At 36.0% G+C, this 27,253-nt stretch overlaps 2 protein-coding genes across 3 annotated transcripts in view; one reads left to right on the forward strand and one right to left on the reverse strand.

The window, feature by feature from the left end:
- The window catches only part of hace1 (HECT domain and ankyrin repeat containing E3 ubiquitin protein ligase 1), a 29,678-nt gene extending 21,809 nt beyond the window's left edge, over window positions 1–7,869 (reverse strand). The window contains exons 1-8 of the mRNA XM_084089590.1: window positions 7,566–7,869; window positions 6,383–6,437; window positions 6,122–6,211; window positions 4,853–4,957; window positions 4,564–4,639; window positions 3,619–3,750; window positions 3,463–3,545; window positions 1,024–1,120 (exon numbers count right to left, since the gene is read on the reverse strand). Of these exons, the coding sequence (XP_083945716.1) occupies window positions 1,024–1,120; window positions 3,463–3,545; window positions 3,619–3,750; window positions 4,564–4,639; window positions 4,853–4,957; window positions 6,122–6,211; window positions 6,383–6,437; window positions 7,566–7,656 (729 nt within the window). The 5' untranslated portion in view covers window positions 7,657–7,869. The remainder of the gene's footprint in view (window positions 1–1,023; window positions 1,121–3,462; window positions 3,546–3,618; window positions 3,751–4,563; window positions 4,640–4,852; window positions 4,958–6,121; window positions 6,212–6,382; window positions 6,438–7,565) is intronic.
- A 6,407-nt stretch (window positions 7,870–14,276) lies between these two features.
- Window positions 14,277–25,085, forward strand: cyb5r4 (cytochrome b5 reductase 4). 2 transcript variants are annotated; one of them, XM_084088610.1, is made up of 17 exons: window positions 14,277–14,478; window positions 15,435–15,553; window positions 15,652–15,805; window positions 16,627–16,727; window positions 18,177–18,261; window positions 18,447–18,482; window positions 18,570–18,642; window positions 19,078–19,135; window positions 19,231–19,324; window positions 19,413–19,445; window positions 19,854–19,976; window positions 20,599–20,739; window positions 20,838–20,987; window positions 21,799–21,949; window positions 23,175–23,261; window positions 23,581–23,742; window positions 24,889–25,085. In XM_084088610.1, exons 1-17 carry the CDS (start codon window positions 14,367–14,369, stop codon window positions 24,941–24,943), a joined length of 1,734 nt encoding a protein of 577 aa, XP_083944736.1. In that variant the 5' UTR covers window positions 14,277–14,366; the 3' UTR covers window positions 24,944–25,085. The 2 variants fall into 2 exon arrangements, with proteins under 2 accessions (XP_083944736.1, XP_083944737.1); XM_084088611.1 differs by lacking the exon at window positions 14,277–14,478 and adding an exon at window positions 15,125–15,146.
- The last annotated feature ends 2,168 nt before the right edge of the window (window positions 25,086–27,253 follow it).

Below are 27,253 nucleotides of genomic sequence, written 5' to 3' on the forward strand. Positions count from 1 at the left end.
TATAAGGTAGAATTTACACCAAAATGTATATTCTGTCATCATGTACTCACTCTCATGTCGTTTCAAACCTATAAGATTTTCGTTCAACTTCCAAACACATGTGAAGATATCTTTTATGAAACCTGAGAGATTTCTGTCCCTCCATTTAAAGCCCATTCCTCTAAAACTTAAAAGATCCCAAAAAATGTCATAAAGGTATCGTAAAAATAATCAAGTGAGTGGTTTAATCTAAATCCAAGTCTTCAGAAGAGACACGACGGCTTTATATGATGTACAGATTCACAACGACACGCAGACTGCAGTAAACACGGACATTCACATGCTTAAACAACATGAGAGTGAGTCAGAGTACAGAGTTTCAGTGACAATACTAAATAAAACTACTTTATGAACATAATGTATAATAATTCAATGGGGGAATATTTGTGGGTCATGATAATAAAATAATAATAATCGTATTTTAATAATACAAGTAATAATAATAAAAACCTCTCTTCTTTATTTTGGCTAAAAATATCGCAATAGTACGTATCGTGACTTCAGGAAATCGAATCGTGACATGAGTATATCGTCACACAACCCTAACAAAAACTATTAAAAACATTAAGACGTTATTTCACTGTAAACTGATAATAAACATTTGTTGAAAAACTTAAACTAAACTAAAATTAGAAATGTTGCCTTGACAATAAATAATAAGTTTAAGATGAAACACTAAAACTGTTACCTGGAAATAAAAACTAAAACTGAAATAAAACTAAATTAAACTTATATATAAATATATTAAACTATATATTCTTTTTTACTGTATCGAAAATGTATCGAACCATGACACCACTGTGTCGTATCCAACATATATATATAAATGACTATATATATATTTACGATATATATATATATAAACAAATTAAATGACAAAAGCACATCACAAAATCACAAAAATTAAACAAAACTAAAAATGTAGAAATGTAAATGTAAGATGTGAATGAAGCTGTAGTGAAGCTGCAGTAGGAGTGTGTTCACCTGCACACACAGGTCCAGTGGCGTGACCCCGTTCTTGTCGGACAGGTACTTGGCTCCCCTGAGCAGCAGAATCTGCGCCGTGTCCCTCTGACCGTGACTAAAACACAATGACAAAAGCTTGACAACGGCACAATATCAATATCTTCCTTCCATGCCAACAAGTTTCGATCCCGCCTCATTTTTCTATGATGTTCTGCACTTTGTTCACTGCAAGTAAACAAAGAAGTTCTTATCTTGAGTGTGAAATGAACACGGCAGATTTGGGCGCAACAAAAAAAGTTACAACTTACACACTCTGAAATATTTTTGAATTGCACTATTAAACTTGAAAACATATAAACATGAAACGTATAAACGTAATAATTTACGGAAACCTCTGATCAGGGGTAATGGTTGGAATAAAACGGCAGATTGACTGCATAAATAAGCTTATTTTTAAATGCTTTAGCCATAAACTGTATGATAAAGCTGACACTTACTCATTTTAAGAGAGAGAACATTATGTGAATAAATGACTTTTTTAGCGGACCCGAACCCGTCCTAAACAGCGCGCCGCTGTATGCGTGACAAATAAACTCAGTCATAATAAATAAGTGTAATTTCTCATATTTTTGTACCAGTATTTATTTATTGATGCTTAAAAATGTAAAATACCATTTCTGAATGTTATTTGCATGTAAAACTACCAACTACCTTGTAACCAATCAGATCAACGTGTGATCGTCAACGAGTGATCTCTGAGCTGAGTGAGTGAGTGGAGGCGGGGCTCATTTGCATATTCATAGAACCGCGAATACTAAATGAGGCAGGGTGTCGAGTTACATTCAAGATATTTTAAGGCATGAAGAATTTGAAGGAAAAACATTTAAATATGTAATATCAAAGATGAGTTTTAAGGGATACAATTATTGACTACAGGGGGACTTTAAATATTTTAATGGAAACTTATTTTTACAGATAGTTATGTGAGGCAAATCAGCAGAAATTCACAGCATTTCAACAACTTCTGCTCACGTATTTGAAGGCTGCTATTGGATTATTGAGGATAAATGTCATATTATGTGACTTACGGAGAGCTTACACCTACTAGCCTTGAGAACAAATGGTGAAAAAAAAAAAAAAAATGGTACATTTGTTTGCTAGCTAGTTGTTACAGAGTCTCTAGTGTGGACTTTACAAATCGTGCCATGTTGCAAAGCATTCCCATCTCTCGTGTTTTTATTAACGACGTCATCAGCGATTAGTCGACTCAGATGAAACCGATGCGTATGGTTCATTTACAATACACGAGATTCACAAAAGCTGCGAGCGAGTTATGAAATTAGGCACAGAGCAGACCCAGAATTCATGTCTTAAAAACAATCATCCGTACGTTTAATTGCTCTTTCTAATTATGTGTTGTGAGGCATGTTAGTGTTGATCACATCATCATCAGCCTTGAGTGGACTGATATCAGTAATCAAAACCAGAGACGGATGAGTGCTGTTGCTCGGCAACCAAAGCAACGTTTCCTTATCAGGGCGATTCTTATTAGTCTGTTATTACAGCAAAGGAAGCTCACATCTCTTGTTATTCTCATTAAACTCACAAGAAAGGTTATATACAGGAAAGAAATCTGTTCAAACCCCTAATTACACTAATTATGTTTCTTGTGCGGTCAGAAAACTGTCCAGATTCAGTCACTGAGAGGAAGTTGATTTCTTAAAGGGGTGGTATAATGCCCTTTACACAAGATGTAAAATAAGCTCTGATGTCCCCAGAGTGTGTATGTGAAGGTTTAGCACAAATATTTTTTTTGTTAAAATTGTCACTTTTTGAGGGTGAGCAAAAACGTGCCGTTTTTGTGTGTGTCCCTTTAAATGCAAATGAGCTGCTGCTCCCGGCACAGAAGGCGAACTTCAAGAGCTTGTGTGTGTGTGTGTGTGTGTGTGTGTTAGCAGCTCTGATTACCTCACAGACAGGCTCTGAACATTTAAAAAACGTTTGGCCTTTTAATGTTTAAACTGGAGTCGAACAAAGATGGAGAGACTCATGTGACAACATGTAGAAGCAACAGGACATTTCTGAATGGTTAGTAATTTATGTAGCTGATGTGTGATCTTCTAGTCATTAATTAGCATATTCTGTCATGATAGTGATAGTTAGTGATGTCAACAACCCAGGAAGACTGTAGTCCCTATCAGCCGTTTGTTGTAGTCCTTAAAAAGCGATTTCTGTGAGAGAAAATATCTCCCTTTGCTTTGAGCGTTGTAACTTTGCAGATGTTGTTTATGCTCAATCAGCAACATTACACACTAACTAAAGTTAGAAAAGTGAAATCGTAATCAACCACCCCTTTAAGGGCCACATTGGACCTGTTGACGGTGTGTGCCACTTTCAGGCCGGAGTGAAACGGACCGTAATCATGGTAAACGCTGGTAGTTGTGTGAATATGATCACCTGCAGGCGAAATAGAGAGGAGTCGCTCCAGACACATTGGGCCTGTTGATGTCCGCTCCACTGTCCAGAAGACACTGCACTGTCTGTGGGAAACATCATTAGTAAAAGGACTCTTAGTTCTAGTGTGCAACTGTGGTAGACTGACAGTTTTCGTACCGTCTTGTGTCCGTTCTGGCAGGCCACATGCAAGGCGGTCTGGCCCATGGCGTCCTCCACGTCCACATTAGACACGTGCTGGACCAGGTCATGAAGAAGCTCAGTCCTGCCATTCACTGCCAGCCAATGAATCTAAACACACAAGAGGAAGAACTTAATATCGGTAAATAATAGTATAGGGTCATTCCGTGTCAACTCAACCAGAGGGTCGCCAGATAAACATTTTGATTATTACTTTTTTTTGGTGAAAGAAATAAATTAAGAAGAAAGACAAAATATTAAATGTCATGGATGTATATTTAGTGAGTAACCCACTGTTTTGTAGAGGAGGGTCAACAGAGATTTGGAGCCAGATTACAGCCGGGGGAAAAATAACTTTAGAAAGATGCAGCATCATTATTTTATTTTTACACAGAGATTGGTAGGTCTATTAGTAACATTTTGAATTCTAATTCTATTAGAATTTTGGCTTTCATCACTTTTTTTGTTCGTCTTTCTTCAGAAAAAATATAAACACACTTAAACATCTGAGCTGGGGAAATATCTGAAATTTTGTTGATTTGACACAGAATGACAAAATATTGGTTACTAAAACACACATACATATATACATATATACATATATATATATATATATATACACACACACATTCATTTGTTAACATTAGTTAATGTATTAACTAACTTGAACTAATAATACATATATATACACACACACACATATATATTTATATAGTTTACACATATACAATATTGCACATATTAAAACTATAAAAATGTTATAATATAAACCCTAAAATGTAGTTTTTTTATATATATTTGAATTCTAAATATATATGAATTCTATATTAATTGTCAGAAAGTGAAGGAGTGAGGATAGTAATAATATTTTTTGTTGTCGTTGTTATTTCAGTCTCAACTGTGCAGATTTATCATCATACTCACAGCAGTGAGACCTTCATTATTGCAGATATTAACATCAGCATTGAACTCTAACAGTCTGCCCATACACTTCTTCTGTCTGTGAAAACATAAGAAAACATGGGAAAAAAACATCATGGGTCTCAACGTAAATGTATTAAAAATGACTGATCAGTTACCATTTTTTGCATGCAATACATACAAATGCTCAGGCTATATAAAACAATCTTGAAGGGATTAATAGAAATGCATGTGAACTGCTCTGCTTCCAGCAGGAGGCAGAAGCGCAGGAGTTTATTAACCCTCCGTTTACCCGTTTCTTGCAGCCAGATGCAGAGGTGTGCAGCCGGAGATATCCTGATAGTTCGGATTCGCTCCACGCTTTAACAGCAGGACGAGACACTCTACTGATCCACAACTGAAACAAGAGCAACAACAAATAAAAGAACATATTCAATCTGGGTGATTAGAAAACACTAACACTACTGGAAACCGCTTAAAGAGGACCTGTTATGCCCCGTTTTATGAGATGTAATATAAGTGTCAGAGTCCCCAGAATGTGTCTGTGAAGTTTCAGCTCAAAATACCCCACAGATCATTCATTATAGCTTGTTGTAAATGCCCATTTTTAAGCCAAAGCAAAAACAAGCTGTTTTCGTGCATGTATCTTTAAATGCAAATGAGCTGCTGCAAAGATTAACCATCATAGAGTGGATGTTTATCATTTTCATGTGCTTTTAAGTCCTGTCAGTTCAAGCATCAAGCTCAAGAAGACTGGAACTCGCACTGTTCTCTGTGCGCACACACACACACACACACACACACACACACACACACACACACACAGAGCAGAGCTGCAGGAAAGCCATAAAAGCCAGTCTTAAAGTGACAGCAGCTTAATGTACACACACAAGAGAAAGAGAAAATCACTTGTAACTTTAACAAAGATAAACTGAACTAATTATTTAAATAAATTATTTAATTTAATTTAAACAGTGAAGACTATGCAGTGTTATTTTACATTTGATTATTCAATTTCTGTCCCTGAATACAGTAAGGCTAACCTGAGAAACATAAAGCTCTTTATTTCATTTGTATCTTTGTTCTATTGTATTCATCTATGCTTGTAATTTGTTTGTTATTTTCTATGCAGATTCACTCCACCTACAAAATCACCTCAATAATAAGAATACATTTCTTCATTGAATGCCTCTATTAAATGCTGTGGCGAGGAGATAAACATGGCGGACTGTGTACGGCTCACTGAGGGGCGGAGCTAAGCTAATAGGGCAGATCATGTGCCAGTTGTGGGCGGGGCCTAAGCATTGTGATGTCACACTGGAACACATTCCTGAACGGCTCATTTTCAAACACCGTTTCAGATTTATGTGGAAAATAACAAACGGAGTGGATGGATTTTTACCACAATAGTGAGGTTGTGTACAATTTTGCATAATAGGTCCCCTTTAATGAAGAGTTTCAGAAAGACATATTTAAACAGTGGTGGCAGAACAGGGAATACAAAAGTGGTTGAGTCAATTCTGTAATTTTGTGAGAATGTGAAACAAACAAAATGACTTACTTGGCAGCAATGTGTAGAAGGCTTCTTTTAACACGTCCAAAGGCGTAGTTGACATCAAACTTTGAGTTCAAAAGCAATTCAGAAACTGACCTAATAAGCATAAAAAAATTATATTTTAAATAAAAAAAAGGCAATAAACAGTCATAGTTTTAGCATTCATTAGTGTGGCCCAAGAGATAGAGGAGTTTAATTGTGTTCCAGGTTGTTGCATTCTCACCGCGGTCAGGAGAAAAACACATCGGACTAACGAGAGACACGCACCTGTGCTGGTCAGCCATGACCATGGGCATGAGTGTGTACACCGCCGTTTCACTGTCTGCAAGAACAGAAAGACAGAGTTTCTGTCAAACTAAGACCGACCCAACATGGTGCACTTGGAAGATGGAATATCTTATGTTAAATATAAAACACATCAGGGTAGTGCTGCATTACCTTTAATTTATGTATTAAAATTACGGGAATACACTGAGAATCGCCATCAAGAACAAAGACAAAAGTACAATATCCCGAGTTATGAGAGCCAGTCTACAATTAAGGGCACATTTCATTAATGTCCATTGGTGATAATGATATTTTTAAAACACTTTTTCAAAAATTAAGGGAATACATTTTATACCCTCAAACATATTGTGTGCAGTGCTCCCTATTGTGTCTGTTTGTTTGAAATTGCCTTCATGTCCCTTAAAGTAAAGCGAGTGGGTCAGAATGATCTATATTCTTATATACGTTTGTTGTTTTTGTGTCTTAGTTTGATTTTAAATTTAATTTAGGAACATCATATAATGTTATTTTCTACTGTAGTGGACATTTTGAACACATTACTGTAAGTGTCCTCTCTCGCTCTCTCTTTGATATTTGATCTACAATAACCAATTGTCAAGGAGTATATTAATTGATCATCAAATTTGTTAGGTACGTTGTAATGATTTACAATATTTTTATGATTTCAGTTCAAATATATAACTTATTCAGATTTGAGGTTAACATGTGGTTGGCCAGACCAGGCCTGGCATTGAGATAATTGCTAACTCAAAGAAATTGTCAACTATGTTGTTATCGCTCAACTAGTTGCCCTGCAGAGCAACTCTCATATAACATAATGTGTGACTGTCATAAGACAATATATAGCCTATATTAAATTGTGAATAACTAGAATGATTCTTCTCCTATCCTTTAACTGTATATTGTATTATTTCGTTGTTGTTTTTTCTTCTTTATCGTTTCATTTTGGGGTAAAATATATCCTGACCTGAGAATCACCCAAATACCCAAATTTGGTAGTAATTGACCATATTTGGATAAACCCGAAGGAATGTGTATGGCCGTGGAGGAGTCCTTCCCGGAAGCAGAGATGATTACAGCATACCCACGGTCGCCTTGACAACGTCAGAAGTCTTCATAAATTGGAATGTTTGTGAATAGAATGTAAAGCGTGACGTCTCACCCTCGGGGAGCTCCACGGTCCTCGCGCGACGCAGGGAGCGCGTCAGTCGATTCAGCTGTACATTAAAATGCTCCATCGCCCGTTCCATCATATGAGACGAACAACACAGAAATCAGCTCATCGAACTCTTACTCTCTCTCTCTTCCTCTCTGAAAAGCCAGCGCCTCGATCTCTTCCATCGGCTGTCGGCGGATGCGCTGTGTTCACGACTCATTCCACCGCACAATATCCCTCCATCGCTCTATGATTCATTTTGGGACAATATTTCCTCATGGTGCCTTTCTTCCTGTTATCATTGCAATGCATTATGGGAAGTGTAGTCTTGCTCGGGACAGGCACGCATGTAGACGCAAGGGGTCAACGACGTGACGCCATGCCATTAATCAGTCTTTAAGCGATTCATTCATTTATTCTTTCTTTATTTAAACAGGTTTAAAAAAAAAAAAGATTCTGATTTTAAGATCTTAGATCTTAGAACAGTTAGGCCTAATATTCACAACTTAAAGGTATTTAATCCCTTTTTATGCATCACATTACAGTGTTGTGATGTTAGTAATTTCCAGTTTTCCCGGAAGATTTGATTATTATTACTCTGAAAAGAAGTTTAAAAATATAAGATGGGGCCTTAAGAACAATCTGCATTTACTCTCACTCTTCTCTCTCACGCCATGAAACATGACAAATTGTGTATACGTATCATTTTTGGCCAGGCTGTCATATACAATTATGATCACATGCAAAATTACATGTTATTAATTAACCAAATATTAATAACTATGTTGTCGTCATGGTGTGCTTTTTCCTGTCAGTTTCTTGTTTTTTCTATTTTTTATTTTTATTTAATTGTTTGCATATAGTGAAAAAACAAACAAAAAAACTTGTAGCTTTAGTTTGCCTTTTTTTTGCCAAATCATTTTGTCAGATAAATACATTAACCAAGACTAGTGTGTTTTGTTATTCCCACATATTTAAAATATTTTGAAAAAACATTTCTTCATATTTTGATTGTTTAATCGAACATGTAGGACCATTAAAATCAAATACCCCCTGCACTTCTGGACCCACTGCATATATGAGGTCACAAATGTTAAATATAAAAGTAATGTTTTTACTGCTGTAGGATTTTTAGAGCTCATTAAAGTCATTAACATCATAAAGCCCACTATTTCTGCATTTGTGCATGTAGTATTTTGCCAGCAAAATATATTAATAGTATGATATTGTCGTTCACTATCTCAATGTTTGAGTAATCAAACATTCAACAACAACAACAAAACAATCTTTAAAACTAAAATAGAAGTCACGTAGCCTACTACATGAGACTAAAATAACACATTTTCTGACCCAGATTGCTGTGGATGGGCATCAGTACTAAAACAACTGAGAAATATTTTCCACTGAGAATCTGACAAGCCTCTGATATCAAAATCTTACAGAAATCTGACACGAGTCACCAAATGAAGAGGAGAGGGATCTATCGCAGTGCTTCGTTTAATAAACCGAACAATGAAGATACGGTAACTCAGAGGTACAACACAAGACAAATAACTGAACTATTAATAACAATAACAGGGAACACAGAACACAACAGCAATACAACAGAAATATACAGAGCAGAACCTGCTGGAAAGGTGAGGTTGTAATTAGCTGAATATTCAGATTTACATGACTAATATAGCCTAATAATCTGAGCAATAAGCCATCATTTTGAAAAGACACCACTTCATTTGATCTTTTTCTCTCACTGTACCGTTTTATATTCTTGTTTTATACTAAAGCCATTTTAATGTGAAAGATAACACAGTAAACACACACACATTGCTGACTGCATGTGAAGTTAACCGTCTGTCTGTGAGAGAGATGGGAGTCGATCCGGATGGATCTAACTAGCAGTTGAGTGTCGTTCTCTGAGGAAACGAGCATGTCGAGCTCCTCCGTGAAGTTGCCCTATTGACCCGGAGAAGAGAAACATTAGTAGGATGTAAAATATAATATAACAGCACGGCACACGGCACAGCATGTGTGATAGCAGAGAGAAGAGACGTTCATTTCCAGTCCAAACTTCTCTTCAGCCTCCACTGAGTTTAGATGAAGATAGTCACGCAGAAAACAGCAGTATCAGAAATACTGGGATTTTATGATTCATTCATTATGATTAACACAAGCAGATTTTATTGTCATAAAAATGTGGGTTACTGACCTTTTTCTCTTTTCTCACAACTACTGTTATAAAAGTAGCAGTATGTTCAGGTATGCATAAATTACATCTATCTATCTATCTATCTATCTATCTATCTATCTATCTATCTATCTATCTATCTATCTATCTATCTATCTATCTATCTATCTATCTATCTATCTATCTATCTATCTATCTATCTATCTATCTATCTATCGCAAGTTCGCAACAGAAAAGATCAGTGTTAGAGATTTAGAAATATGTTTTTGCGATTTTAATTTCCACATACTTCCAGATATAATTTTGTGTTTCAAGAGATTGACCTTCAAGATAAGACATTGTGTTTGTCGCACACAGAAACTACAGACTACAACAACATGTGTTCCAGTGATGTAATAACAGCATTAGAGTGTTCAGCTGTCACTGTAATGACTGCAGCTCCGCGCGATGACGTCAGTAGAATGTTACACGCTCTGCTGTTGTACAAACCAAGAAAAACAAAGCATGTATTCCAGAATAGCCGTCATTTATTAAATGGCCTGCAGTGTGTGTTCGGTACAGGAAAAGTTCACAAAAACAAAAACTATTAAATAAATAATTAAATAAAAGTAGAAAACCGAAGTAGGCCCATGCTGTCGTTAAAGCTCCACCGCTTGAGATAAAACAAACACAAGTTATGTCTAATAATGAACAAACAACTTTTACCTCCAGTGTCAGTTGATCACTTTAGTACAGGGTTCCTCACACTCGGTCCTGGAGGGCCACTGTCCTGCACAGTTTAGCTCCAACCCTGATCAAACACAGCTGTGAGTTTCTAGTGATCCTGAAGACATTGATTAGCTTGCTCAGCTGTGTTTGATCAGGGTTGGATCTAAACTCTGCAGGACAGTGGCCCTCCAGGACCGAGTGTGAGAAACCCTGCTTTAGTAGTAACAGAGCTGGGGAAAAAAGCAGGAAAGTTTTCAAAAGTTTTCTCTGGAAAATAGTATCGACGGTTTCTGTTATTTTTTCATATCAGCTTATTACATTCAAGCTGAATGTCTGTGTGTAAACGCAAGAGGGCAGCAGAGCATCACTCATGCTCTCAACACCGAGGACATAAAACACCCCTCAATTACACATCTTAAAAATAATATTAATTACAAAAACAGTTCAATAACATGTATAAAAAGGATTGGGTATATGCATGTACTGTGTATGTGCTCAACACATCTTTTTTTTTTTTTCAGTTTCAATTTGTCGGTCATAATATGAAGTGTTAATAAATTACATTGTGTCATCTCAAGCTAAATTATTAAATGAATGTTTCCTAATTGCTCCATCAGAAAAGTAATGTGATTCGTTGCCATTAAAGTACAAGCGTCTTAGAACGATAATTTAATGTTGATACTTGTACAAACATCTCATTTGTTAACTACTTCATGGTAGTGTTAATAAGAGGTGCTTGTTCTTGAGGTTACTTGCTGAAATTTGTTTGATTTGTGATCTCATTACTAAAGAAATACATCCACACATGCTTAGGTTATTCCCATTTATTGACTAGAAAGTCACCATGAAATAAAAAATTATATTCTCTTTTTTTTTTTATGGAATATTGCAGTATTTATTATAAATAGTTTATTAATGCACATTTTTGTATTGAATGAGAATAACTTCCCATCCCTCTTGCAGCGACATCTCTCCAATCTCTTCTCTTCTCTGATGACAAGGGCGGGGCAACCTGTCACTCACATGAGATCAGCCAATAGCGAAACACCACCATACAATCAATTCCCCACAGACACAATCAAGCCCCGCCCACATTTGTTCTTGTTCCAGAAGCGTTTCACTCGGATATACGACACAATAGAGAAGACCAGCACACCTTCACTTTCACAACAACTTTAAAATCTTAAATTTACTTTTAAAAATTTAAGGTCTTTAGCAAGGGTGCAAAACCAAACCATTATTATCAAATTCAGACTTTGAAAGAGTAATCCACACCGTATTCTAGCGCATCTAGATTTCTGTAACTCTATTTTCTGGAGTCACCACCACATCTTTGTCTCAATTACAATTGGTAAAAATGCCACGGTGAGGCTTTAAGGGATAGTTCACCCAAAAATTTAAATTTGCCCATGATTTACTCACCCTGAAGTCATCCTAGGTGTATATGACATTCTTCTTCCAGACGAATACAATCAGAGTTATATATTAAAAAAAATGTCCTGGCCCTTCCAAGCTTTATAATGGGAGTGAATGGGTGTCTGTATTTGAAAGTCCATCAAAGCGCATCCATCCATGATAAAAGTGCTCCACACGGCTCTCCGGGGGTTAATAAAGGCCTTCTGAAGTGAAGCGATGCGTTCGTGTAAGAGAAATAAAATAACTATCTTACGGCAGACGGCCGTACACATCGATTTAAGCCAAAAAAGTAACCCTTGAACCTGACGCACAACCTAATGACGGCAATCTCGCGGTTCAAACAAACAGGGCTGGGAAACCGCGTTCGTCATTGCGATATCATGAATAGATGAGCTTTAATGGACTTCCAAAGACAGAAAGTCATATACACCTATGATGACTTCAGGGTCAGGGTTCAGAGTAAATCATGGGCTAATTTTCATTTTTGGGTGAACTATCGCTTTAAGAAAGGTAAAGAAACACTAATCAACTAATCTAAAATGGCTTCCTGTCCATCTTAGATTTAGGTACACACTTTTATTGTCGGTGTATAAATCTTTAAATAACCAGGCCCCACCGGATCTGGCAAACCTTTAATCCCACATAACCCCTCCAGAACATTACAACATCATTTAATGTTTAGCACGCAGAGGTGGACAGTAACGAAGTACATTTACTTGAGTACTGTACTTAAGTACACTTTTTGAGTATCTGTACTTTACTTGAGTATTATCTTTTCTGGAAACTTTTTACTTTAACTTCACTACATTTGAAAGACAAATATCGTACTTTTTACTCCACTACGTTTCTGTCAAGGTCCTTGAGTAGAAAGTAGTAACGTCAGTCAGGAGATGATTTTGGTTGGAAATGAAAGTCGGGTTGACGTCAAAGCCAAAAAACTAATCCAAGGGCACTATTTGAGGGAACAGCCATTTGGGTGTCCGAAACCATTGTAGACATTATTGAGTGAATCATTCAATTTCATATTCAATCCCACTACTGGAACTGTGTTCTAGAAATAAATGTGATATTGATATGAGGGCAGGCATAGATTCAGAGGCATACGGTACTGTAAGTATTACATTCAACAATGCAACAATAATAAAACAATGCATTGACATTTACGTTTTACTTTTGATACTTAAGTACTTTTAAAAACGAGTACTTCTGTACTGTTACTTAAGTAAGAATCAGTCTTTACCACTTTTACTTGTAACGGAGTAATATTTGACCGGTAGTATCTGTACTTTCACTCAAGTAAGGAAGTTGTGTACTTTGTCCACCTCTGCTAGCACGTAACAGTTAAATGTTGCGTTTTTATATGTTGTAGTTTTATTGGTCAATTCATGTCCTTATTTTAGAATTTTTATGTAAAGCACTACTATTCAACTTTGGTTGGTTTTAACAGTGCTAAATAAATAAACAAGACAAGACAAGACAAAATGCCCAGTTTTAGCCTTTATCTTCGTGTCTGGGAGAAAACTATCAGAAGCGTCTCCTTCAAGCTGCATTCATGCTGGAGAAACATCCTTCACATGACTCATTCTGTGCAGAGTGAACACCATATATTTCTGTGACTGCAAAAAGTAAAAGATTATAATAACCAGGGTGGCGTTTCCCACAGCAAAACATAGAAACTAGAAACCATCATTTCTGATCTACTTAGGCTTGCAGTGTTTTTGGGAAAAGCTGGACAGATCAATGCACTTTATACTGCATTAGGAAATAATGATATTTTTCATGATGATTAATTACATTTTTTATCAGTTAGTGAGAATTCATCACATTGCATAGATTCCATTTGAATAGACATCTTCTTCTATTCATCTTACATCTTTCTCCTTTTTTTTTTTTTTTTTTTTAGGCCATCTGCTGTATATTGTGTCAGAATCAGAGAAATGAAGTGTCCAATAGAAAGGGTTCTTCTTCTCTCTCTCAGTGAATGAACCCATAACTGAACCCAAGAAATCCCTTCATGTAAAGATGCAAATGCAGTCAAACTCATCTCACAGTCTTCGGGACGTTTTAGTTGTGCATTAATTGATCAAATAATTTGTTAAAAGTAGCCTAACATTTTGCCCAATGTAAAACTGTACAACTCAAGGATTCAGAGTTTGTTTTTCTTCTGCTTCCTATTCATACAAAATATGAGTGTTTGATTAAAATTGGAAGGACATAAGAGGATGTTTGAGGTTTCACAATGGCATTAGAGCAAATTTAAAACTTTGATTCTTTCTTTAGGACTAAGGCTTTTATTTTGAAGTCCTGTGTCATTCAGTATAATCTCTACTAGTTCCTATTGGTGGGATTAAACAGATTAGCCAATAATAAAGTCATGCAAGATCCGCATGTATCTCCTGTCAAAATATAAAGCCATGCATTTGTTTGATCTGACTGATAATTAGGTGTAATATAAAAAAATATATAAAAACACTGATCGTAAAAGTTGTATCATTGGAATGGTAAAGGAAGATGAAGAGGACTTTGAGGAAGAAGAGGATGAATATTATAGAGTTGAAAACAGAGGGAACATCTCAACAGTCTTTTCTTTCATCTCCAGTGTTTTGTCTGGTGAGTTTTTAAATACATAATAACCAAGTTTGAGAAAGAGTCTGTATGTGGAGACAGTAGTTGCTCTTAGTTTCAAACACTGTCACCTGTTTGCATTAGGCTAAAGATCCGCTGAAATAATGATCATACTTATATTAACTTAATTGACACATTATCCATACATCTTAACAGATTTTGTTTCTGAATGTTTCGAGTTTAGTTTAGTTGGAAAAATATTACGGGTAATATAACAATATAAATGTCTGAGAGACATCTGGTAGATGTCAGAATTAAGACATGTATGTTAATTCAAATATTACACAGACAAAGTCACTGAAACACGCATAACTGCTTTGGAGCTGTACAAATAAATATATCAATAAAATATATGCACAGGTTCAAAAGAATAAATAATATACTTCCAAACACAATAAGACCCATATCAATGATTACAAGATCAACACAGGGGGAATTAAGAAAATATTATAAAATTAAATAAATAAAATATATTTATCAACTAAATCCAGCAAAATCCCATATTTTAATTTTGACAGGGCTTTTATATGTTAGATTTGTCATAGATTCGACTTTTATTATGAAATCTTTACGATCACCCGAGCACAACAATGACGTCATATTTCCGCGACAGTTTCTCGAGCGCTAGGAACTAGGTGCTGCTTTAGGTGCTGGTATGACAGCAGTGTCATCGCTACTGCTTATTATTTTCCTCTTATGTCGGTGTGTTTTTAGAGCAGCTGAATTGGACCATGTTGTCATGTTTGATAGGTCAAAAAAATTATAATAATAAAGCCACCTGCCAAAATGAGGAAGTCGCATCTAATTATAACACTCTCATAACACTTCCTCCTCCTCCTCACAAATAAACTCCCACGATCAGTGGCACTCAGTGTACTTTTGCCAGTTTTTATTTATCTATGTTTAGCTCCTGATTAGTGATATCCAGTGTGTTCGGGCAGGTTTTGTCAGGAACTGGGGTTGTTTTAGAGCATCAGAGATGTTGAACGTGCCGTCGCAGAGTTTCCCATCAGCCGGATCCCAGCAGAGAGTCTCGCCGGCCGGACAGTCCAGGAATAAGGTTAGAGCCTACGCTAGTGTCATTGATACTGATGTAAGGGGTCTGTGTCTGAATGCAGCTGTAAATATGCTGTGTGTGTGTGTGTGTGCTGAATCCAGGTGGCACTGAAGCCCGGGCACAGTCTGCTGGACTGGATCCGACTGACCAAGAGTGGCCGCGACCTGACCGGACTGAGAGGAAGACTGATCGAGGTGACCGAAGACGAGCTGAAGAAACACAACACCAGGAGCGACTGCTGGACCTGCATTAGAGGTACGACCTCAAATATATAAGCAGCACTACTGTATTCAACAGTGACAATAATCATACATGTTTCTTGAGCAGCAAATCATCATATTAGAGTGATTTCTGAAGAATCATGTGACACTGAAGACTGGAGTAATGATGCTGAAAATTCAGCTTTGATCACAGGAATAAATTAGTTTAATAACATATAAAATATTGATTATAATTTAAAAAGATTACTGTTTTTACTGTTTTTATTTTGTAAATGCAACCTTGGTGACCATAAGATACTGTGTGTGTGTGTATATAATATATTTACATGATCACACATGCAAGTTTTACTTTCATACAGAAAAGTACTTTTACAATATTCTTACTTTTAATGGAATATTGCAGTGTTTATTATAAATTGTTTATCTATATCATTATTATTTTTTTAATTCTTGTGACGATCTCTTCTCTGATGATGAGGGCGGGGCAACCTGTCACTCGCATGAGATCCACCAATAGCAAACCACAACCATCCAATCAATTCCCCATGGACAAACTCAAGCCCCGCCCACATTTGTTCTTGTTCCAGAAGCTTTTCACTCTGAAACACGGCACAATAGAGAAGAAAAACTAGAGCAGCTATCGCTTAATGCTGATTTGAATACAAGTGTTGCATTTTTCATCTTGTTGGCACTGTCTTCCTTCCATAGAATGGTCTAGTTTTCTAATGCTTCATCAATCCAATAATAAGAGATCACATCTCCCTCAATCCCACCAGTGTGTGTTCCTGTCTTCCTCCCTCCAGGCTGTATCGTTCTCATGCACACATGCTCCCTGTGTTTGTGTGTTTGCTGTAGGAATGGTCTATAACGTGAGTGCGTACATGGATTTCCACCCTGGTGGGGAGGCGGAGTTAATGAGGGCTGCTGGGATTGATAGCACTGACCTGTTTGACCAGGTAAAGTCCTGCAGGAGCCGAGCATTTGAAAACTTTCAGAAAATAGTCTGTTTTAATCTTGAATGCTTACAGTGATAAAGCACTTGCAAGTCATTTGTACACTATTTATAGTTGATAGTTCATAAATTAAAGTCTCTACATTGTTGATACATTAATTGGCGATATACAACTGTTTAGTTCTTCATTTATTGTCATTTTAATTTTCAAATGATCAGTGTTTAGCTCATATGTGAAGAGCTAGTCTGTTTTTGTACAAATATTTCCATATAAACAGTGAGGCCAAACCAGAGTTGCTGGTAGTTCATGATTTTTTCAGAATTTATAGTAATAAATAACAAGTGTAAAGAAATGTGTATGTATAAAGTGAATTTATGCTTAATGTATTTCTTAACATTTTAAGAACCATTAATGTCCGTCAAAGTTGCAAATAAGTTTGCATAGACACAAAAACATACAGTTTTGACAGCATCTAAAACATGAATAATTTATGTATGAACAGCTTTACTGATGTACAAATGTTTACAAATCTTTAAAAAATCTATGATCATTGAATTCATGGAATTAATCGGAGCATTCTGTGAAATTTGTGAATGTCAGTGACATTGGATTCAGTTGATTTAATTACTTCATTATAACATTTATTTTCTGAATATCTATTTTTACAGTATATTGTAACTGTGTAAACTATATGTATCCAAACAAAGTTAGTTGCATACGCACATCTACATATAAACAATAAGGCCAGTCTTATTTTAAACAGATTTTATATTTATTTTATTAACAGAGTTGTTAATAGTTAATGAAAACTTTGAAAAGCTAAATGAATAGTAATTAGTAAATATAAATGTTTATGTATAGAAGTGAATTAATGCACATTTTAGGAATCATTAATGTCCAATAAAGGTTAGTTTTAGTATTTCCCATGACCTAATCTAAAGTGAGGACTATTTACTCTTAATAATCATCAACACATTGGTTTAAAATACTGTACATCTGTTAGGAATGGTTAACAAGTTGTTAACAAAGGATAAAACACATTATCTAACTCTTTACATATGAGCTAATTAAACAATAATAATTACAGTGACACTGAATGAAGACTTCACTATTTTTATATAGTCTATTAATGTATCAACAATGTAAAGACCGCAATTTATAAACAATGAATCAAATGAAAGCTAATAGTTTGTAGATGATTTATAAGGGCTGTGACCTCACTTAAGGACTTATTTAGTAAGGTGTAATTTAGTAATGTTAATTAAAAAAAAAAAATCTTGTATAATATGACTTGCTGTTTTTGTTTGTTTGTTTTTTCTTGTATTTATATGATATTTGTATTTTTGTAATTGAATTTTTGCCATGAAAGTAGCTTTGAATGCTGACATGGCACTAAATAAAACAATCTGAATCTGAATAAGGGCTGTGTTACTGTGTGTGTGTCCACCGAAGGTGCACCGCTGGGTGAACTACGAGTCCATGCTGAAGGAGTGTCTGGTGGGCCGGATGGCAGTGAAGCTCAGTCCTGCTCCTCAAGGTTCTGTCAGCACTTTCAGCAGTACATGGATGTCTAATGACCTGGTCGTTTCTGGGCTGAAATGATTTTCTCTTCTAATTAACTGATGCTGTTGTTTGATTTAACCTGAAATGTTCACAATCAAACCCAAAATAAGCTTTTTTTATGTTTTAATTCCTTGTTACATGGTTCTTTGGTTATTACAGCTCAGACGGAGAAGACTGAGAGCACTCATGTGAACGGTATGACAGCAAAGCCATGTGGATTTCTAGTTATAAATGCTGAGTATGTATGAGGAGTAATTGTGTGTTTGCTACTCTTCACACCAGGTTTGTCTACTCCTCCACCTTTAAGACTGGAGCCTTTATCTGCTCCTCTCCCTGCCAAAGATCATCGCCCTCGGTTTGTTTGACATTCATTATATCACTATTATACAGTGGCAGTGTTTCACAGAAATCTAGGGTATGGCATGATTCCTTCTGGCGGTACAACAACGACATTCCCAAGTATTCATATCATATCTAAACAAAATGTGGACAAAAATCACCTTACTAAAGGTGTCCACGGACATGCACAGACTTAAAGGGATTGTTCACCCTAGTTATTTTAGTTGATAAAGTTATAAATATGGATATTCTTCTTACACAACCGCATTGCTGTGCTTCAGAAAGCCTTCATTAACCCAATGGAGCCGTATGGATTACTTTTATGATGGATTGATGCACTTTTTTGGGCTTCAAAGTGAGAGTTTATTGTGCTGTCAGTCTTACAGCACTCTAAAATATTAGTATTTTATTCAGATTAAATAGCTTTTTTTTTTTTTTTTTTCATCTTTAGGTATGATTGGTTCCAGACAGATGCCACGGTCAATATTGTTGTTTACACCAAGCGAAAGGTTGGTAAAGTGCAGTTGGTTACGTGGTTGTCTTCTCTCAGATGTAAAAGAAGAAAGGTTAGTAAAGTCAAACACTGTTGTTTTCCGCCCTCCAGATTCCCAGCTCCGGCTGTGCGGTTGTGGATCTGCAGGGTGAGACTCTTCGGGTGGAGATGCTCTTGGGGAAGATGTCGTACCTTCTCTACTGGCGTGAGTCTTTCACCAGCCACACACACACGAACATTGTTGTGTGTCTGCTAACTCAGTTATCAAGCTGATAACACTGTTTCTTTTTCAGGCCTGTCCAGTGGAGTTCAAGGACGTGTTGATGGTGAGTAGTATGTTAAATTAGACATGCTTTTTTGTGTTGAATCTAGAACTATATTGAAAATGATCTGTAAAAAAAAAAAAAAAAAAAAAAAGATGGCGGTACCATGATACATTGAAGGAATCAGCTAATATCACTGTGGTCCTTTGAGATGTACAGTACCACGGTGATGAATCGTTATATTTACGTGGTACTCCAGGGTACTTCAAAGAATACCATGGTGTTACTATGAGACATATCCTATAAACATGGTAATGTCAGGGTGCTTTTTGTTACTTTTTTTTTGTTAGTAACATACAGAAATAGCCCCGAAGATAAGTAAAGGAAAAAAGAAAAAGACAATTTCAATGCTTCTTGTGAATTATTAAAACATGTTCTCATAAGTGTTTCTTTATTTTTCTCTGCTTATAGTCCAGACGGCTCACTCTGTAGGAAAAGTACAGGTGTGTCTGCGCAAATCTGTTAAAGACAAGTGGACGAAAGTGGGCCAACCACTGGAACTCCATGACACATTTACTCAGTGTAAAGATCGTGGTGAGTAACACACCTGTGAACTCAATTGTCAGACACAGATCTAATTTAGGTTTGTAAAGATAAAGGTATATAGGAACACATTTGAGAAATAACATTGTTTTGTAACGTAGCTTGGACTAAAGGGGTTTTAAATGAGATCTAAATACAAAGAAATAATGATTTTTACCATTTAAGGTGTTCATATTCAATCAAATATTCCTGAGTACTTAAAATATAAGTGTTTATTATGTGCATCAGTACCTAAAACGAGGACTGAGTTCGCAAAGAAAGTGTTTGTTTCTTCTGCCCTTTTTAGAAAACTCTTAAACTCTAAAATCACAATTTGTTAAACAGTTCTAAGACGGAGTAAAAGACTATTTAAACGGATATTTTGTCTGATACCAATAATTTAATAAAAATGTAGATAGTACATTTGCCTGTTTACCCAATTTCCTCCTCATTGCATCTACTTTCCTGCTTTATGTGAAATTTCTTTATTGTTGTAATATGCTGCTCTCTCTCTCTCTCTCTCTCTCTCACTCTCTCTCTCTCACTCTCTCTCTCTCTCAAATAAATAAATAAATAAATAAAATCAAAGAAATAACTTAGTAAAACATAAAAATGAATGTGTGTTTTATCACAGAGCTCTTCTACAGGGAATGTGTGTTGGTTTCGAAAACAGAAGTCACACACGACACGCAGGTCTTGCGTTTACAACTTCCTCCAGGGTCACGTATGCATGTTCCTGTGGGGAGACACGTCTACCTCAAAACGCCTGTCCAGGGTAATCATTCACGTCATGTCACACATCAAATGCTCTTCTAATCTAGAATAAGCGGATGGAAGGTGACCTGTTTGTGGTTTTGTGTGTTTGGTGAACAGGTACCGATGTTGTGAAACCCTACACACCAGTGGATCAGACACTCATACCTCCTGCACAGTCCAGTGCTGAAATGGGCTCAGACATACATCTCATGATAAAGATCTATCCTGATGGAGTGCTGACCTCACACCTCGCCAGCCTTCCTATTGGTTAGTATTTCTCATATCTATTTGTTTTTAACCTGGAAGGAAAGAGTATTATGTGCTTTTGCATCAGGACTGGGAGAAATTCACCCTTTGAGTTAATGAATTGGAATAACTGAGAGTGAATTCAAATACTTTCAACAAGTCTTCTGGGATATTCCACCCTCGTCAATAAATATGCCTGTGAGACCTTTAAAATCTCAAAATAAATGAACAAATTGATTTATTTTTCTCTTATATTTCAATTATATTTCCCGTTTGGTACCTCAGTTGAAATTAGGATTGAATTGGATTTTTTTTTTTTTTTTTTAAATGTCTCAATTAAATTCTAAATGGCAAAAACAAAAACTTTTTGCAAATAAATAGTACATTTATATACTGACATTTTCACTTTTGTTGACTTTTTTGTGATATAACATAAAATTATATCATTCATTTATGTCGTTCATTTATTTATAATATCTTATAAATTCACTTGTCACAGCTTTGATATGTCAGTTGAATTTGATCTATTTTGTCTATTACCTTTTGGAAGAAACATCACTTGTAATAACTGTATGTGCCAGATCATTTGCACCTGCTATCAAAGTTCCCTATAATTTCTCTAAAACATGTATTTATTGAACTGTGATGGTTGAAATTTCTTGAAGAAATTGTTTTATTCGGCCCACACTTTTGAAAAGATTATTTTCACTGTACATTTCTTATTACATTTTAACCCGTTTTCCTGTTTGAAAAAAGCCGTGAAAGCTGGAACTGCATTGCATCAGAAGCAAAGCTCTGTAGCTCATCATGTGCTGTGTTTGCTCTGTTCCAGGAGCCGCTCTGTCAGTGGGCGGCCCTGAGGGCTCCTTCACGATGCGTGTCCTGCGGGACGTCACTCATCTCTACATGTTAGCAGCCGGCACAGGATTCACACCGATGGCTCGCCTCATACGACTGGCCCTACAGGACCTCACATCTATCAGGTCTGCCCATACACCCACCCATTTACCCATGTTGAGTAACCGGCAAGATGCCAGAGACGAGAATCCATGAACCGCATTATCAGACCGTTTTCTAAGCCTGCACGATGTATTAAAACCATTAGCATAGTGCTATTGTGAATTCACAAAGGCTGCAATTCAATTAAATAACTAGATGGCCTGCAGGTTTAATATACATGTGCTTTAAAGGGGTCATCGGATGCAGAATTCACTTTTATATGGTGTTTGCATATAAATGTGTCTTTGCAGTGTGTGGACACAACCACCATGAAAAAAAACTCATTTTTTTTAATTCTCAAAAAGCCTATACACACTCAATAATCTCCATCTCTGCATACGCTTTTCATCAGATTTGTAATGTAAATCATTTATAAACCTACGACAACACAGGAGAATACATCAATATGTTTCTAAATATGCTAAATGTTCATCTGCATAAAAAAAAAAAAAAGTGTAACCCTTCGCTCTGAGATTGCATGTTTTGATGTCCACATGTTCATGTTCAAGAAATTACAGTGGCTGTAGCAAATATTAAAGATTAAGTGGACATTTGAATTAAATGTCGTTTGGCCAGTATTAAACAGGGATTTGATTTTGACAGTGTTGTTCTATAAAACCATATAATTACTTGATTTTGATACTTTATTTGAACCAAACATTATTGCTTCATTGTTATTATATGTGCATTTTAAGTCATTTTAAAGGCTTAGGTCTTAATAATCATTAGTGACAGCCTTATTAAAGGGTTATTCTGTCATTCTTCACTCACCCTCATGGTCCAAAACACACAAGACTCATTCTTTCTTGTAACACAAATGAAGATATTTTTAATAAAATCGGAGAGATTTCTGTCTGCTCGCCCAAAACTCGGACAGTTCAAAACGTACATAAAGACATCGCAAAAGAAATCCGTATGAACTCGTTCGTCTTTAATATTAAGCATTTTATCCATTGATTCCATTTAGATTTAGTATTTTCCCTCCAAACTGTTTGTTTTTAGCGGCAAGAAAATGAATTTATTGTCTACAACATGGAATAACATGCGTGAATGTCATATAGCACTGCTGTAACACACAATTTTAACTGATCCTAAAGTTTACATGCTTTCCATAATTTAAGCATTAATACTAAACTCAACATTTGTGTGTGTGTGTGTGTGTGTGTGCATTCAAGCAGGCATGTTTTTTATGTTGGCATGTCTTTTCAGAAAAACCAGGCTGATGTTCTTCAACCGCCAGGAGAGGGACATTCTCTGGCGCTCTCAGCTGGAGGAACTCTGTGCGGAAGAGGAAAGGTCTGATTTATCTCAGTGACTGTTCTCTACTTTGTTGGCTTGGCCACATTTAGCCTTGGCGGTGAAGTACAGTCATCTCAGTGGGAATCTGTATAGTATCGCTGTGACCAAACCTTACGCTCTAAAACAGTTCATTTCCTTTGTCAAGTCACCGTTATTTATAAAGCTCTTTACACATTACAGGTTATTTCAAAGCAGCTTCACAGTAGAAATGAATGTAGAAAAATTCCTCAGTTTCGAAACGCCTGTGGTTTGCGCTGTAAAGCAGAAAACAGTAGTGTCATTATTCAGCTCACTGTTAGTCATGTGTGTTGGTTAGGTTTGAGGTGGAGTGTGTTCTGTCCGAGCCTGCAGACTCATGGGAAGGCAGAAGAGGGCGGATAGATGCTTGTGTGCTGCAGAACCTCCTCGAGAGACCAGAACACTCCAAGTGTTTAGTGTGTGTGTGCGGCCCGACCGGATTCACAGAGCTAGCAGTGCAGTGAGTCATTTAATGGTTTACACACACACACACACACACACACACACACACACACTCACTCTCTCTCACACACACACACATTCTTGTACATCTATCTTTATGAGGACATTCATTGACACAATGCAATCTCTAGCCGCTTACCCTAACCTTACCCATCACAACTAAGTGCCTAACCCGACCCCTGACCCTAAACCGACCCTTAACCTCATTATAACCTTATCCCTAAAACCAAGTCTTGACCCTCAAACAGGCCTTTAAAGGCTCTCAGAGAGTGAGGACCGGCCTAAATGTCCTCACTTTACTCTCTTTGTCCTCACTCCAATGGTCTAAAACTCAAACTGGTCCTCACAAAGATAGTTGTACAAGTACACACACACACAGACACACACACATTTTATATATTAGTTGTTTAAGTGAGTGCCTTGTTTCATTTAACCCATGTGCATTATTTGTTAAAAAGTTACACAGAGTTCCTAGAGGACAAAAAGGTCATAAAATATTATATATATATTCATATTTGTGTCCACTTTTTGATAGTCCTGATCATAACTTCCAAAACATACCATTAATTTTTAGTATTTTAACCCTTTAAATACCACTTTGTTTACATAATGCCACTAAAACTATATTATTTTACATTTACTACATGCTAAGCAGAATTCTTTGGGGGGATTTTTACAGTCCCAGACCAGTCTATCACTCACACACGATTTCTCAAACAAAACACACATTTATAGGCGCTTCATTTACTGGCGAGTATTTGCTCCATTGGCCAAACCTGAGAAATGGCACCATCTAATAGAAAATAGCAAAAATTTCAATTTCGAAGCCTTGCCTATGAACAAAAAATGCATGATTTTATGCTTAAATGGAAACAATACAATCAAATTTTGTTGTGAATTTGCAATTTTTTAATGGGTTTAAATGGGGACATTTTTGGGTACCTAGTGTAACATAGATTTATGAAAAGAAATGGGTGAAATATAAAAATTCCAATAAAAACACACACGTTTAGCAAAAACTATGCATCACCAAAAATGAAAAAGACAAAAATGTCCCTAAGGACACACAAGTGTTAATGTATGCTTCATAAAGGTTTATGTACTGTTTGGTTAATGAATTGCTTGTTTCTCTCATTGTATCCAGATTGGTCAGACAGCTGGACTTCAGTGAAGAGGAAATTCACATGTTTCAGGGCTGATTGAGACATTGGAGTGTGACATGGATTTCTGATACACACACTTGCAGACTACTTCTATGCATATACAATGCACTTTCCAGGTAATAATGAAGCTGCGACAACCATTCTACCACATTGTCTTTTCATTTGTGGAAATCCAGTGTACATTCAGATGCGTGCACTTATAGATTCTCGTAAAACACCGACAGAAGCTCTTGCTTTCTAGCATTTCTACTAGAAGATTGTCCCACCCACTTCTGTCACCAAACCATTGAAACACCAGACCGTGTAAGACAGCAGCCTTAAGCCTTAAGAATCATTCTGGGAGTTTTCTTCTTGCGCTGTCATAATGCTTTTGGCCATTCACACGGTCGATGTGTAATGCAACTGAAGCATAACTTACTTTTAACTAGTTTTGTTGCTGTGTCTCCATATAGAAAATTGAAATGTCAGTAAATCAGGATGCAGTACATCAGTAATTTTACAGTGAGAAAGTATAGTTATTGCTGTTCGGACTGCCAAATGAATAAGGATTCTTGGTAACAGTTTACTTAATGCCTTTATGTGTGATGCATTATAAAGGCATTCATAATGTACATTATAATGCATGATATTTTGTTATTAATAATTGTAACCAAAATTAAAATGCATTATAATATTTTCAGATAGATCTGAAATTGGTTGTTCGTCATGCGTTTCACACTTTTTTTTTAAGGTATAACAATGAATAGATGAGTATTTTAATGTATTATAACGGGTTACAATTATTCATGAGACCATACAATGCATTTTAAGGCATAATTAATGCATTAAACATACTGTTATAATGCATTTTATATATATATATATATATATATATATATATATATATATATATATATATATATATAGCATGATATAGGCATTGAGTAAAGCGTTACCCGTTTCTTTTATCTCAGAATATGTGCAGATATTGTTCTAATATGTTAAATGGAGTGCAATTTCCCTTCACAAATGTAAACTCCTTGAACATGTTTTGTGCCTCTAGTGCTGAAATGTGCTGGTCCCCCGTTTATCTGCGCTGTAAACTCATATCACAGCTCTGATGTCATGAAATCCGCTACAGAAACTATTATAGCAAAGCACTTTCTGTTATACAAGCAGACCATGCTGTTCTGGAAGTATCTGATCATGCAATGTGTTTATCGTATGTTACTTAGGATGACGTGTTTGAATGCATTGCAGTCCAATTATTTATTTTTAGAAGAAAGCTCTGAAATATGAATGACTGTATAAAACTGATCATTATTTGACTCCACGGTCATCTTTATACAAACCACTGATGGCTTCCAGCAGGAAGCTTTCACAGGATTTCCTCTTTATCCGTTCTCACATGTAAACGGGAGAATGGGATATGTGGCATTAAACTGTCAGGAAGACAGTGAATACAGTGAATTAAATGGTTTTTGGTTCTAAAATGTTAATTGTGTCTTGAGACTCTTTGATTAAATGAAACACTGTTTTAGAGTATTTATACTGCTGTCTGTCTGTCTGAAACTAGTCTTCTCACCTGCGGGAAGGACCATTACAGGGCAATTTATTCAGTCAAATCATCAAGTAAAACTAAACACTTTAGTTGGAGTTTTATAACATTCATACTTTTAAGGTAATTACCAGCTAACAAAATATATTCTAACAATGTTTTCTATACGTTCTACGTTATGAAAACATTATCTTCGAAACACCCATACAAAACATTAAGGGAACGTTCCATTTGATCATTCTTTAAACATGGGAATGTTAGTTTTGAATGTTCTCTGAAAATTCTGAAACCATCTTAGATGAACATCCACATATAACATTTCAGGAAAAACAAAATCCATGAACGATGTATAAATAATGTTTTTGTGCTAATGTTTTGAGAGCGTTATTAACCCATTTGTGCCCACATTTTTCTGAATGCTTTCATGCATATAGTCGTGTTAATAGTGTTTTTTGTTTTGTTTGTTTTTTTCTTAAAAATCATATTTGAATGTGCTGCCGGGGGGCAAATATGTTGTATGCACCCCCCTCAATGTAAAATATGAATAGGAGGAAAACATTTGGCATCTATCTCAAAATAACTTCATTCATAAACAAATTTATTATGTATAAAAGTCGAAGAACATTTGATGTGAACCCAAAAAAGCTGCATCTAGCTTATAACCTATTGAATATGAAAACACAACAAACAACAAATCCATTTGTCTTAAAGTGGTGGAACATATATAGTGCAGAACAAAGTGCAGCCATAACAGGGCATTGTGGATCAAAAAGTTAAATGAAAATAAATAAATACAAATAAATAAAATA

The sequence above is a fragment of the Abramis brama genome (assembly GCF_963993115.1).
Source record: "Abramis brama genome assembly, chromosome: 17".
NCBI lineage: Eukaryota > Metazoa > Chordata > Actinopteri > Cypriniformes > Leuciscidae > Abramis > Abramis brama.

Bases quoted from the DNA above. Each gene is read 5' to 3' on its own strand.
- cyb5r4 (XM_084088610.1), top strand. From the start codon at position 14,367: ATGGTAAAGGAAGATGAAGAGGACTTTGAGGAAGAAGAGGATGAATAT. The intron at 19,136-19,230 runs GTTGGTAAAGTG...TCCGCCCTCCAG, and splicing joins TTGTTTACACCAAGCGAAAG to ATTCCCAGCTCCGGCTGTGC. The intron at 23,743-24,888 runs GTGAGTCATTTA...CATTGTATCCAG, and splicing joins TTCACAGAGCTAGCAGTGCA to ATTGGTCAGACAGCTGGACT.